The 14,192-nt window shown below is 39.8% G+C and overlaps 1 protein-coding gene across 1 annotated transcript in view; it reads right to left on the reverse strand.

Moving 5' to 3' along the window:
* The window catches only part of rac3a (Rac family small GTPase 3a), a 31,402-nt gene that overhangs the window by 10,419 nt on the left and 6,791 nt on the right, over window positions 1-14,192 (reverse strand). Inside the window, exons 2-4 of the mRNA XM_073026100.1 lie at window positions 2,393-2,464; window positions 2,195-2,312; window positions 1,073-1,135 (exon numbers count right to left, since the gene is read on the reverse strand). Coding sequence (XP_072882201.1) covers window positions 1,073-1,135; window positions 2,195-2,312; window positions 2,393-2,464 — 253 coding nt within the window. The remainder of the gene's footprint in view (window positions 1-1,072; window positions 1,136-2,194; window positions 2,313-2,392; window positions 2,465-14,192) is intronic.

A 14,192-nucleotide genomic window follows, 5' to 3' on the forward strand; every position in this document is an offset into this window, starting at 1 on the left:
AGGATGTTGCCTGGATCGGGGAGCATGCCTTGTGAGAGTAGGTTGAGTGAACTCAGCCTTTTATCCTTGGAGCGACAGAGGATGGGGGTGATCTGATAGAGGTGTATAAGATCATGAGAGGCATTCATCATGTGGATAGTCAGAGGCTTTTTCCCAGGGCTGAAATGGTTGCCACAAGAGGACACAGGTTTAAGGTGCTGGGAAGTAGGTACAGAGAAGATGTCAGGGGTAAGTTTTTTTTTTAACTCAGAGAGTGGTGAGTGCATGGAATGGGCTGCCGGGAATGGTGGTGGAGGTGGATCCGATAGGGTATTTTAAGAGACTTTTGGATAGGTACATGGAGCTTAGAAAAATAGAGGGCTATGGGCAAGCCTAGTAATTTCTAAGGTTGGGACAGGTTCTGCACAACTTTGTGGGCTGAAGGGCCTGTATTGTGCTGTAGGTTTTCTATGTTTCTAAAAGATGTTAACTGATTAGGTACTTAACCACTTTTTATTTTGTTTCTGAAAGGCTTATATTTTTCTTTTTAAGTAACTGGATGGATAAGGGTACATGCTCAAAAGGTTACATCTGCAAGGAAGACTTGCATCACTCCTAATATTCCTGTGCCAGAAGTCAAGACAGCCTGCTAATTAACCAAGCCAGCAAAATATTGTGCTCCCAACTGGTGACGCACTTACTTCCAATCTCAACCAATATAACAAAGGCCAAGATAAAAATGCATTTCCTCTCCGCTGGGTGGGGGAGGTAATCTGCGCAACCATTCACCTGAATACCATCTTGGTTAAGGCATAATGCATCGGCACGCGGAAAACATACCTTAATTATGAAAAGTGTCCATGTGTCGGAAAAGAAAGCATATACATTAACCCTGCACTACCAGTAATAAGCTACTGCAAAAGAAAAGTAGAAAAGAAACCAAGGGTTATGTGCCCACAACCACCATCACCTCCATAATCCCTCACAAACTGAGAATCTAGGTAAGTCTGCATCGTTAAAAGGTCCTTTACCTACAAAGTTACTTCAAGTGCCAGCTTTATTTTGAGTAAACAATTCAGAAAGTGAACATTACCTTTGCCCTGACATTTTCAAAGGATGCTGGACTCACGAGTGAAAAGCAGATCAAAAATACATCCTATTAACAAAAAGGAGAGCAAAGAAAACAAAGGGAAAAATGTTATTTAATCCCACAAAGAACTTACTCTCATACCTGGATCTCTGAACAACTGTTATTAATCAAATTGACACAGATGCTAAAATCATTAGATGTCATTAAAAAGATGATTTTTAAAAAGGGACATCACTATGGAAGTCATTGAACAACTGATCAAATTTATACAGGGCAGGTCCAATGCTATAACTGGGCTACTTCTACACAAATTAAATGTTATGGGAAGAGATTGCAGATGCAGCCAATAAATATTTTTGTACAAATAAAATCCTCTGGGAGCGAATAAAATGCAGTGCACACAATATCTAGACTTTCAAAAGACTTGTATTTACTTAACAGATGAGTAAGTACATAGGTATATGATATAATTAATACACGAGAAAAGGGGAGGGTACAATTAATACCAAAGGACTGCATCAAAATATAGAATTCTAATAAACCCACTGAATGATAATGTCACTGGAAAATTAACCAGTAATACAATCTGAATTCCCAATGCACCATTAATAGAGAAGTGACACATTTTCATAAGACAATGAAGTTAAACTCCTTGGAAACTAATTATATAAGAGTGCAGAATCAGGGGATACAAATCCAAAATTAGTAAATTAGTACAGATTCAGACTAACAAAGTGTAAAGAAGAAGCAATACTTAGGAGTTATTTCCCAGGGTTAAATGTGAAGAACTTTAGACTACTAGTAGTCTCCACTCTTAAACGATTTTGATGCAAGTGCAATAAACAAAGATTAATCAGAATCAAAAAGGTTTTTGCCTATTTCAAAAGTCCAGGAAAAAAACTGGGGCTCTTTTCCTTAAATGGTGTGTGCTTCAATTGTGAGTGGCCTTTAAGAATTTGGGAAGTGTAGATGTGGGGAAGGATGAAATAGGACTCATAAATACGTCATTATAACCATCTCTTGTATTAACAGTAGACAGTGTTATTTGGACAATTAAGGAGGATTTACAATATCCAAAGTCCAATAAAGGAATAGAAAGTGTGTTTGTAAAGAAAGGCACCATACCGTCTGTGGGTAGGAGAGGGGTCGGAGTCGATCATAATCTTCCTGACCTGCTGTGTCCCAAAGTCCCAGGTTCACTGGCTTCCCATCTACCATAACATTAGCTGAATAGTTGTCAAATCTGTAAAAATTAAGGCATTAGAATTCAAAATATGAACAGGTTTGGCATTATTGAGAAAGAATACTACAATGAATACTTACACTGTTGGGATATATTCTCCAGGAAATGCATTGGTGGTGTAGCTGATGAGTAGGCATGTTTTACCTACAGCACTGTAAAATACGAAAGACGCTGCTTTTAGTTAAAGTGTTTAAATACATGTGCCAATAATTTGTAATGCATAAACATCTCAAACATAAAAACTCAAAATTCAACCAGTCATCTTAGTAACCAATTGAATAGGCTACCTGCATCGAATCATCCTGCTCATTTTGAGATGGTGGTCTTGTGCATCTACTACTTGTATTTCAATGCTACAGCACTAAATTCACAGCTTACACTTACAGCATAGAACATACAACAAATAGTTGAGTCAGACACTAATGTCCAGAATCAGGTTTATTATCACGGGCATGTGACGTGAAATTTGTTAACTTAGCAGCAGTTCAATACAATACATAATATAGAAGAAAAAAAATAATAAAATAAAAAATAAGTAAATCAATTACAGTACAGTCGGCTCTCCTTATCTGCGAGTTCTGCATGCGCAAATTCAACCAACCGTGAATCGAGAAAACCCAGAAGTGCTCTTCCAGCACTTGTTGTTCGAGCATGTACAGACTTCTTTATTCTTGTCATTATTCCCTAAACAATGCAGTATAACAACTATTTTACATAGCATTTACACTGTATTAGGTATTATAAGTAATCTAGAGATGATTTAAAGTATACGGGAAGATGCGCATAGGTTATCGTGGATCGGGATTGAAAAAAATGGTAAGTTCTCTTACTAAGTAAGTCGGAATAGGTACATCCGGTATTACTTAGCGTCAGTTAGTCAAATGCTTGTCTTAGTATATATTTTACCTTTCTATGTATATAAAACACTTAAGAACGTATGTTTCAGCGCCGGGCTCGGGAACAGAGGCTCCCGAGTTTGATCCAGTGACATATCGCTCCTGAGTGCGCTCTCCATCCGTGCCTGGTTGATGTGGAGGATCGAACACCCAAAACCCAATAATTAAACCGTGTTGCTTAGTAATAATTGTAGCTTTCATCGGAGCAGGGCCTTTCTCACTTTATCCTTTTAAATAGTTCCAATCGTTGACCCACTGTAGCCTAACACTTTTCCGATGACCGATGGTGTTTCACCTCTTTCCGATCGCTTTATTATTTCCACTTTATTTTCATTCGTGACCGTGGTTATTTTCGTGAACAGAAACACTGCAGATTCAGAGCTCCGCCGCCGGGTCCTAATGTCCACCACACAGAGACAGGTTAAATAAGGTCTGGGGTTCCGCTGGGTCCTAAGGTCCACCGCATTGAGACAGGTTGAATAAGGGATTTGAGCATCCGCACTTTTTGGTATCTGTGCAGGGCCCAGGAACCAATCCCTCACGGATAAGGAGGGCCAAATGTTATGTATATTGAATACATTAAAAATCATGCAAAAATCAGAAATTCTGTATATTAAAAAAAGTGAGGTAGTGTTCAAGGGTTCAATGTCCATTTAGGAATTGGATGGTAGGAGGAAGAAGCTGTTCCTGAATTGCTGAGTGTGTGCCTTCAGGCTTCTGTACCTCCTACCCGATAGTAACAATTAAAAAAAAGGTCATGCCCTGGGTGCTGGAGGTCCTTAATAATGGACACTGCCTTTCTAAGACACCGCTCCCTGAAGATGTCCTGGGTACTTTGTAGGCTAGTACCCAAGATGGAGCTGACCAGATTTACAACCTTCTGCAGCTTCTTTTGGTCCTGTGCAGTAGCTCCCTCATACCAGACAGTGATGCAGCCTGTCAGAATGCTCTCCACGGTACATCTATAAAAGTTTTTGAGTGTATATGTTGACATGCCAAATCTTTTCAAACTCCTAATGAAGTATAGCCACTGTCTTACCTTCTTTATAACTATATCGATATGTTGGGACCAGGTTAGATCCTCAGAGATCCTGACACCCAGGAACTTGAAACTGCTCACTCTCTCCACTTCTGATCCCTCTATGAGGATTGGTATGTGTTCCTTCGTCTTACCCTTCCGGAAGTCCACAATCAGCTCTTTCATCTTACTGACACTGAGTGCCAGGTTGTTGCTGTGGCACCACTCCACTAGTTGGCATATCTCACTCCTGTATGCCCTCGCGTCACCACCTGAGATTATACCAGCAATGGTTGCATCATCTGTAAATTTATAGATGGTATTTGAGTTATGCCTAGCCACACAGTCATGTGTATATGGAGAGTAGAGCAGTGGGCTAAGCACACACTCCTGAGGTGCGCCAACGTTGATCATCAGCGAGGAGGATATGTTATCATTGATCTACACAGACTGTGGTCTTCCGGCTAGGAAGTCAAGGATCCAATTGCAGAGGGAGGTACAAAGGCCTAGGTTCTGCAACTTCTCAATCAGGATTGTGGGAATGATGATATTAAATGCTGAGCTATAGTCGATGAACAGCATCCTGACATAGGTGATTGTGTTGTCCAGGAGAGCCATTGAGATTGCGAATGCCATTGCACTGGGTGCAGGTCCTTGCTGAGGCAGGAGTTCAGTCTTGTCATGACGAGTCTCTCAAAGTATTTCATCACTGTTGATGTGAGTGCTACTGGGCGATAGTCATTTAGGCAGCTCACATTCTTCTTCTTAGGCACTGGTATAATTGTTACCTTTATGAAGCAAGTGGGAACTTGTGCCCATAGCAGTGAGAGGTTGAAATTTTGTGATTAATATGAATCTATAGTTTGAATTCCCACTGCACTCTCCAAACACACCAATGTTCTGGTGCGCTGAAGCAGGTTTACAGGTTTCCAACATGTATAAAAAGCACAATCTTTCCAGTCAAACTGAATTTAGCATACCATTTAGTAACAACTGCATTCCAACTATTAACATGTTATTAGCGTTTAGCAAGTGAGCATCCAGTTATCGTCACTGGATGAATTATTGAAACTTGTTAATCATATTTACCAGAACCATAGCAGTCCAAAGTAGCCAAGCAATGTGTCTAACTTAGAATTCAAAATTAGTCCTGCTGGAACTCAAAAAGATAAAGGGGCTATGGAATGCATCATAGCTCTGAAGAAAGAAATGCAAGCTTCTTTACAAAAACATTGAACTTTAGATTTACAACTCAGCATATAGATCAGTGGTTCCCAACCTTTTTTTGGCCATGCCCCATCTAATCACCTCTAAAATCCTGATGCCCCCTGTGGTGATATATAATTCTTATTATTCAAAAAGTGAACTCCTGTTCACCTGGAGGAAGCCTAAAAGACCATTAACTTGGTTTAAACAAGCTTCCAAAGAACATGGCATTCATGAAAGAGAAAAATAAAAGAACCAAAGGACTGTTAAAGTTCTGAGGAAGAAATTACTAAGAAATTGTAAAAAAAAGAACATTAAGTGATATTAAAATAATAATAATAATAAATAAATAAAACAATGCCGATTCGTTTCTACAGCATACAAAGACAGATACACCGTTTAAAAGAGATGACGCAATGTACACACCTTCACACCACCAAGAACCGAAAGCTACTGCAAAAAGCAGCATTGGCGCGACCTCGTACGAGTTTCTTACGCGTTTGGACTTGTTCATTCGTTCCTTCCTACATCAGTCAATTCATTAATTTAATTATGAAAGCCATTTGATGGTTGTAATGATGGTGATACACTATATACAGTACATACGCAATTACACATGTACATACACACAAGTATTTTTATGTATGCATACTGTATATACACATATGTATTAACTCGCACACACACTCATACTCACACAGACTTACTAGAAAAAATTCACTGTTAATAACTCATTCTCGAATTGCCCCCCTTAAAAATCAAATTACGCCCTACATTGGGAACCACTGATATAGATGAAGACAATCTATACAAAAAGAATGTTTGTTACCCAGAGCCTGACTTTAAACATACATATTGTTTTGGGCAATAATACTTGGGAGTTACAAACAGAAATGGAATCTAGAAGAAAAATACTGTAGATGTTGAAAATCTGAAATCAAAACACAATGCTAGAACCATCTTCATGGGTAGAAACAGAGTTAATACTTTAGGTTGATTATCTTTCAGAATGCAGAAAAATCAGGAATGAAACAAGTCTTATACTGGAGAGAAAGAGGCAGAAAGGAAAGAGAGGGATAAAGGAGGAACTGGGTTGTGCTGGTAGAGTAGAAGAGCAGTAGATTAAAACAGGGTGGAAACCACGAGAGGTTGAGTGAGATTTGGCATTGACACCGATTGAAAGAGGGATTTAAAGGTGTGTCTGGACATGCGTAAATAGGAGCTGAACATAATCTGAAATGTGAGAGGATGGTATTTGTAGTATAGATAGTATAGTAGTGGGAACAGGTGGATATTTGATGGACAGCATGAACATGATGGGATGAATAACCCATTTCTGTACTGTGCAATTGAATAAGGATGATAAAACAAGTGCTGGAAATGAGGTACAGGTCAGATGGCCAATTATCTGAAACAACATTTGATGTGAAGTCCTGAAGGTGACCATGTCAGTTAGAAGAGGAGGTGCTGTCTCTCCATCTTACATTGAGCTAACTTGGAACAGTGCAGGAGATCAGAGGCAGAAGTCACAATGTGAATGTTTGGAGAATGAAGGTAACAGGCAACTGGAAGCTCAAGATCACCTCTAAGTTCTGAGTTCTGCAACGTGCTTGCTGTTTGTATTTTGTCTCTCACATCACTAGCACCAAATGCCATACACCAAACAGAAAAGGAAAATCACTTGCAAAGCGTGTTTAGGCCCTGGAAACAGGACAGAAGGATACGGACTTCAGTTCTCACAATGAGACGTGCTTATGTCGCAAAGATGTTTGTTTTGCTCAGTCCCATTCTTAGTGATGTCCGGTTGTTCGTAATGCTGTGAACGACTGATTGACACACTCTGAAGTGACCAGATGCGATGCTAGAGAACTGCTCAGTATGCAGCTGCGCTGATCCCAAGTTTCCTTCGGCGCAGTTTGTGTGAAAATAAGAAATCACAAGAAAGTTAACCATAGGCACCCTTCATAAACTGGATGTGGCTAGTGGTTGTAATGGGAAATGTAATGGGATGTGTATCTGTAAGACTAGCACAGCCCCGCTTTGTCTAGGAAGGGGCGGCACAGTAACCTGGTGGTTAGCATAATGCTTCACAGTATGAGTGACCCGTGTTCAATTCCTTCTACTGCCTGTAAGGAATGTGTATGTTCTTCCCCACAATCGCATCGGTTTCCTCCCTCAGTCCAAGGACCCACCAGCTGGTAGGTTAATTGGTCATTGTAAACTGTTCCATGATTAGGCTGGGATTAAATCAGGAGATCGCTGGGCATTGAGGCTTGAAGGGCTGGAAGGACACATTCCGCATTGTATCTCAATAAAATATAATAAATGCCAAGTGCCTGAAATGCTGCGTCCATCAACAGATTTTTAAATGGCATCCAGAGGTGTTTGTCCTGGGATTCCCCAGCACTGTGCTAGGGGAATCCTATGTTAACTAGGTAAGATCAGATCAGAATATGATTTCTAAACCAGAGGATGAGAAGGAATAAAGAACAAATTCAGTTACTTCAGTTTATTTTAATTATTTTGATTAGTGTATTAATGATTTAAAATATTAAAATATATTAAGAACAAGTAAATCTCTGTATATCATGCATATCATCTTTTTAATAAATCATAACAGACTTTGCCAGGAAGCAAACTCAACCCTTTATGTGTACATTGTCAGAAAACCCAGGGCCAGAGCTAAGAGGCACATTGGTTACTGCTGATACCTCAACATCTGACTGTAGATCTAGGAGACAGGACTTACATATAGGCAAGTGAGCGAGCTAGAGCGTGTGCGTGTGAATATTTGTACACATACGGAAGGGAGAAAAGATGATATAAAATGCAAGTTCCAGATGTAATCCGCATATATGAATGCATGCATTTATTATCTTAATTAACAATGAGATAAGTGACTGGATCGCTTTTTAAACTACAGTTAATTGGCGATAAACATACTGATGAGGACAAAACAATTTCCTGTTTTGACTATTGAATGGGATTGTTTATACCCACCCAAGTGGGAACATGGAGCCTCTATTCACTTTCGCTTTTGAAGGTTTAAATTAAACCAAAGCCTGACCACATAATTTTAAATGGGGCAAATTGCCTGGAAAACTCTAACCCAATCGCCATCATCCCTTTACCCCACAGTTTGACCTTTACACTGGTGAAAATAAAGGTCAATATTTATTGATAATCACAGCGTGTCCGCTTCGACATGTTATCTAAAACATTTGATAAACTTCTATAGAGGTGTGGTGGAGAATATATTGCATCCTGGTATGGAAACACCTATACCCTTGAGCAGAAGAACCTGCAAAAAAAAAAACCCTCCCCACCAGTGAGCACTGTCACAGGAAAAAGCATCCATCATCAAGGGTCCCCACCATCCAAGACACGCTCCCTCCTTGTTGCTGCCATCAAGAGCCACATCACCCGATTCAGGGTCAGTTATTACCCCTCAACCATCAGGTGCTTGAACCAGAGGGATAACTTAACTCAGCTGCATTTGCCCCATCACTGAACTGCTTGCACAACCCATGGACTCACTTTCAAGGACTCCTCATCTCATGTTCTCAATATTTATTGCATGTTTATTATTATTTTTTTCTTTCTTTTAGTATTTACACAGTTTTTCTTCTGCACATCCTGTTGTTTGTCCACCCTGTTGGATGCCGTCTTTCATTGACTCTATTGCATTTCTTGTATTTACTGTGAATGTCTGCAATAAAATAAATTAGGGTTGTATGAACTGTATGTATTTTGCTAATAAATGTACTTTTAACTTTGAATCTACTTTGAGTGGGGCAAAGGACAGGCAGGCTTTATTTTAATTTTTCAAACCCAGGAGCTGATTACTCACTCCCTTACCCCTAATAAAGAATTTACAGCAATTTTCCAATCCAACAGCTCTGGATAATCAATCAGATTTTAAACCACATAACTTAAAGCATATGGACAATTTTCTTGAAGTCAGAGGAAAATGGTCACAGAATGTGACACTGAGCTGTACAGTGGAATCTCAACAAATCATTCCACAGCTGTGGCAGGTAGATAAGATTAGAGCCAAATGACCCACTATTGAAAAGAACAAGCTAACTAGCGGAAAACCTCTCTTTAAATATAAACACACACAAACTAGTGCATTTCTCTTGTTCAACACATTCAGGCTACGTCCACACTACACCGGATAAATCTGTAGCCGAAGCCTTCTCTCTTCGTTTTGACCCTCCGTCCACACTAAAACGGTGTTTTCCTCCACTAAAAACAGAGCTTTTCTAAAAAGCTCCCCAGAGTGTGTAATTTTGAAAACGCCGGATTGTCCGGAGCAGTGTGGACGGGGTAACCGGAGAAATCTAAAAGCACTGTCATGACTTGCTGGAACAGATTGTGACAGAAGCGCACCATTTCATTGTTTTCTTGAACGCAACCTAACAATTTCAGAACAGACGGCAACGAGACTGAAGCCAGAAGAGTTAGAAATGTACTCACCAAATACTTTGACCCATAACTTACTGAATAAATAAGTATACTCACTTTGCCCTGTTTTCTGTCCTTGCTCGTATGAAGGTGGTTTACCTATTTATACAAGTACTTCTCTGACAATAGATGTGTAACAGCCTAATGTAACATTGTATGGAAATACAATATAATACTGATGCAGACATGTTTTACACATTTAACAAGGGGCTTTATTAATGCAACAGAGTTAGTCAATTTTTCAATGCTCATCGTCAGCCGGGTCATACTGTCCGTGAACTCCCTGTTGGTTGCCTCCATACACTCCAGTATTTGGTTTTTTTAGTTTTAAGTCCTCCTGCATGAGAGCCAACAGCTGCCCGTCATTTAAGTTTTTCTAGTCTGTAACTGAACAAACGCGCATCAACTCTTTCACGGCGAGATTCGACACCAAACATGTCGCTTGTTTTCGGTAGATGTGTCCTGCGCATGCGCAGTAGGAGGAGATTTGCTGAAATATCCATTTCAATGTGGACAGAGATATTTTCAGAAACACTTGGTGTGGACGCCTATCGTTTTTACGCAAAACCGGCATTTTCAAAATTATCCAGTCTAGTGTGGACGTAGCCCCAGAGTAGGCCAAGGTTGTGACCAACTATGGTTGTTGAGATACTATACTCAAATGCTGTACACATGCTCACCATTTGAAGAGCAGATTAAATACAACACCAATGGTCCTGTCATCTGCTGGAACAGCAGCCACAAAGAATCAAGTCCCTTACCCTTCTTGCCAGCTTCTTTTAGATTCAGTGCGGGACTGTCAGATTAGGATTAAATAGTGCTCTTTTTATTTATTGAGGTACAGCGCAGAATAGGCCCTTTGAGCCAAGCTGCCCAGCAATCCCCCGATTTAATCCTAGCCTAATCATGGGACAATTTACAGCAACCAACTAACCTACCAACTGGTAAGTCTTTGGAGGAAACCGGAGCACCTGGAGGAAACCCACACAGTCATGGGGAGAATGTACAACCCCCTTACAGGTCAGCAGCGGGAATTAAATCCAGGCCACTGGTACTGTAAAGTGTTGTGCTAACCACTATGCTACCGTGCCACCCCAGACAATGTTTCAGATTAATAATCAAGGGAATTGCATTAATTGCTCCAAATCCACACTACACAAGAATCAATAAAGGCAGAACACTTTCATCTTACCATACTGAACTGGTTTTACACAACACTGAGGTTAAAGGGCAATATTCCAATCATTGTCCTACTTAAATTCAAATCTGAAAAGATTGCCTACTTAATTAATTTTGCAGATTGTGTAAAATGGCAAGAGTTACCTCACTGATAACATTGGATACATTGAAATGGGGTGTATACTGCACAGGTGACAACTATTTGCAAGCTTTAGCATTTTAAATACTTTGTTGCCAGTAAGACAATAGCAAACAGTAGCCAAGCTACTTCATGCAGAGTCTGGTCAAACTGTGATGAATCTATAGACTCACGGCCTTGTACACAATACAAATTCAGGGAAGCTGATAGCAGAATTAATCCAAAGCAAAACAGATTCCTCACAATCCAAACCGGCTACTTCAGATTTTCTTGAGAATCTATCATAGACTAATTTTTTACTCTGCACTCCAATACCAGAACAAATATAATTTTCTTGTTTCTTTAAAAATTATATATAATCAGAATAAAAATAAGCTCCTATAATTTGTCAATCAGAATATTACTGACTAAATGCAGAATGTAATATCAAAGAGTGTTTTGTAGCTTTTGAAACACAAAGCAAATAATTTGTTGCATCTTGTAAGTACAGCTTTCAACAATAATACTGCTAATGCATATACTAGAATGTGACAGTGAATTACTAAACAATAAAGGAAATAACTGGGTCAAAACCCATTTAAAAAGGAAAGTGGGGAGTGGCACTTGTAATAGGCAAGTGTTTCAAGTTATTCATACAATGCGGAACTGTTCAAATGACACTTCTGTCCCATTATTGTAACACAAAATTTAGAACGTGGTAAGGAGGCATAATGAAGGGGGGGGGAGGCAGAAATTGAACTGTTGTTGTTGATTGTACAGATAATTTTGTAAAGAAATGCTCGCCAAAATATAAAATATAGCATCGCTATTCACATCAATTTCCTGCAGAAATATTTTCGTCAGAAAGATCCTGTTATTTTCTTAACCCAGTTAGCAAGACAATGCATTTTGGTCTTATACTACAAAATTAATTCTGCAGTTCTATATAGTCCACATTTAAAATCAAAATTTTACAAAGACCTCAAGTAAAACATTTTAGACGACCTGCTCATCGTGTAGGGATTTTACACCCCTCGATAGTGCAAAATGTCAGCCACTTAAATGTTGCTAAGTAACCAAAAGCCCCAATTCTTTGTCAGAAAACTACATCATCTGTTAGCGAAGATAGCGCATTCCAAGCAGAGCCCAGTATCTCACACGACTCTCAGACACTCCTCATTGGTTAGTGATGATGTAATGAAGAAAAGGAGGAAACCTGCATACATATAGAAAACTAAAATGCATTTCACCAGCTGTATCACCAGTTCTAATGCAGTAGTTAAGGGTGTGTTTTGAACAGTTAAATTATATCCTTGATAGCTCATCAAGCAGAGCATCATTTTTAAAATATACATGCAAAACAGGATTGAAAAATTTCCTTTCTAGCCAGCCAATATGACACAGATAGTGAGCTAATATGTAGACATACAATAACTCACAATATGAACTTGAACAGTTTACAATGACATTCTTTTATTACTAGGCTATGGTTTTATAGGTATTAGCAGTCTCCAGAGCTTCATCCATAGAAATTCTCCATGCACCAGTCCAATCACTTGGGGCTGAGAAGGCATTCAATCAAACTGACATCATTCCTCAAGCAACAATTCCATACAAACAAAATCATGTCACTGGTTACTGATCAAAAGAACAAATTCTGACAATCTTTCTCTGGGAACAAACTTACTACCTTTGTTGAGATCATACAACTTCACCTCTTTCTATCCATGTCAATCTTTTAACAACCACACTTTTATCTTCTTAATACATAAAGTCACTTTACTAAATTACACCTATGGATGGGGAATAAACAGTTTGTTAAGACTGGAAAGGAAGGGGGCAAAAGCCAGTTTAAGAAGGTGGGGGAAGGGAAGGGAGTACACGCTGGCAGGTGAAAGGTGAGAGTGGTAAAAGCAGGTGGATGGGATGCAGTAACAAGCCCCTCCCCCACCTAGCCACCATCCTCATCTCATTCACCCATTTCATCCACCCTCTCCCTCCCACCTCACCTGTTCTCACCCATCACTTGCCAGCTTGTACTCCTTCCCCTGCTCCCACCTTCCTGATGAAGGGTCCGAAACATCGACAAGTTCATTCCCCTCCATAGATGCTGGTTGAGTATATTCAGCATTTTGCGTATGTTCCTCAAGATTTCCAGCATCGGTAGCATCTTGGGTTTACCAAATTCAGAGTCAGAATCAGGTTCATCACCGGCATGTCATAGGACATGGACAGAGAACATAGAAATCTACAGCACATTACAGGCCCTTCGTCCACAATGTTGTGCTGACAATGTAGCCTACTCTAGAAACTGCCTAGAATTTCCCTAGCACATAGCTCTCTATTTTTCTAAGCTCCACGTACTTATCTAAGAGGCTCTTAAAAGTCTCTATTGTATCCGCTTCCACCACTGCCGCCGGCAGTGCATTCCACGCATACACCACTGTGTGGAAAAACTTACCCCTGACATCCCCTCAGTACCCAATTCTAAGCACCTTAAAACTATGCCCCCTTTTGTTAGCCTTTTCAGCGCTGGGAAAAAGCCTCTGGTTATCCACACAGTCAATGCCCCTCATCATCTTATACACCTCTATCAGGTCACCTCTCATCCTCCGTCACTCCAAAGAGAGAAGGCCAAGTACACTCAATCTATTTCATAAGGTATGCCCTCCCATCCAGGTAACATCCTTGTAAATCTCCTCTGCCCTCTCTCTATAGTGTTGTGAAATTAGATACATTATTTGCACCACTGACAATGTCAATCAATAAATCAAAATGGATTGTGTGTACTTTGTCATTTTAATCTTTGCATAAAACATTTCCCTTTAACATGAAGAGTTGGTGAATATAAATGCTGGTTTTACTATAGCAAACAGGTACAATGTAGAAACATTTTGGAAAGTTACATCTCGGACAGTCGCCTATCCCAGAATCACGGTCAGTACCACACAGCCCAGTAATGCAACCCTTGCTGACTGATCAAGTGACTTCGAGTC

This window comes from Hemitrygon akajei, chromosome 22, assembly GCF_048418815.1.
Source record: "Hemitrygon akajei chromosome 22, sHemAka1.3, whole genome shotgun sequence".
Classification (NCBI taxonomy): domain Eukaryota; kingdom Metazoa; phylum Chordata; class Chondrichthyes; order Myliobatiformes; family Dasyatidae; genus Hemitrygon; species Hemitrygon akajei.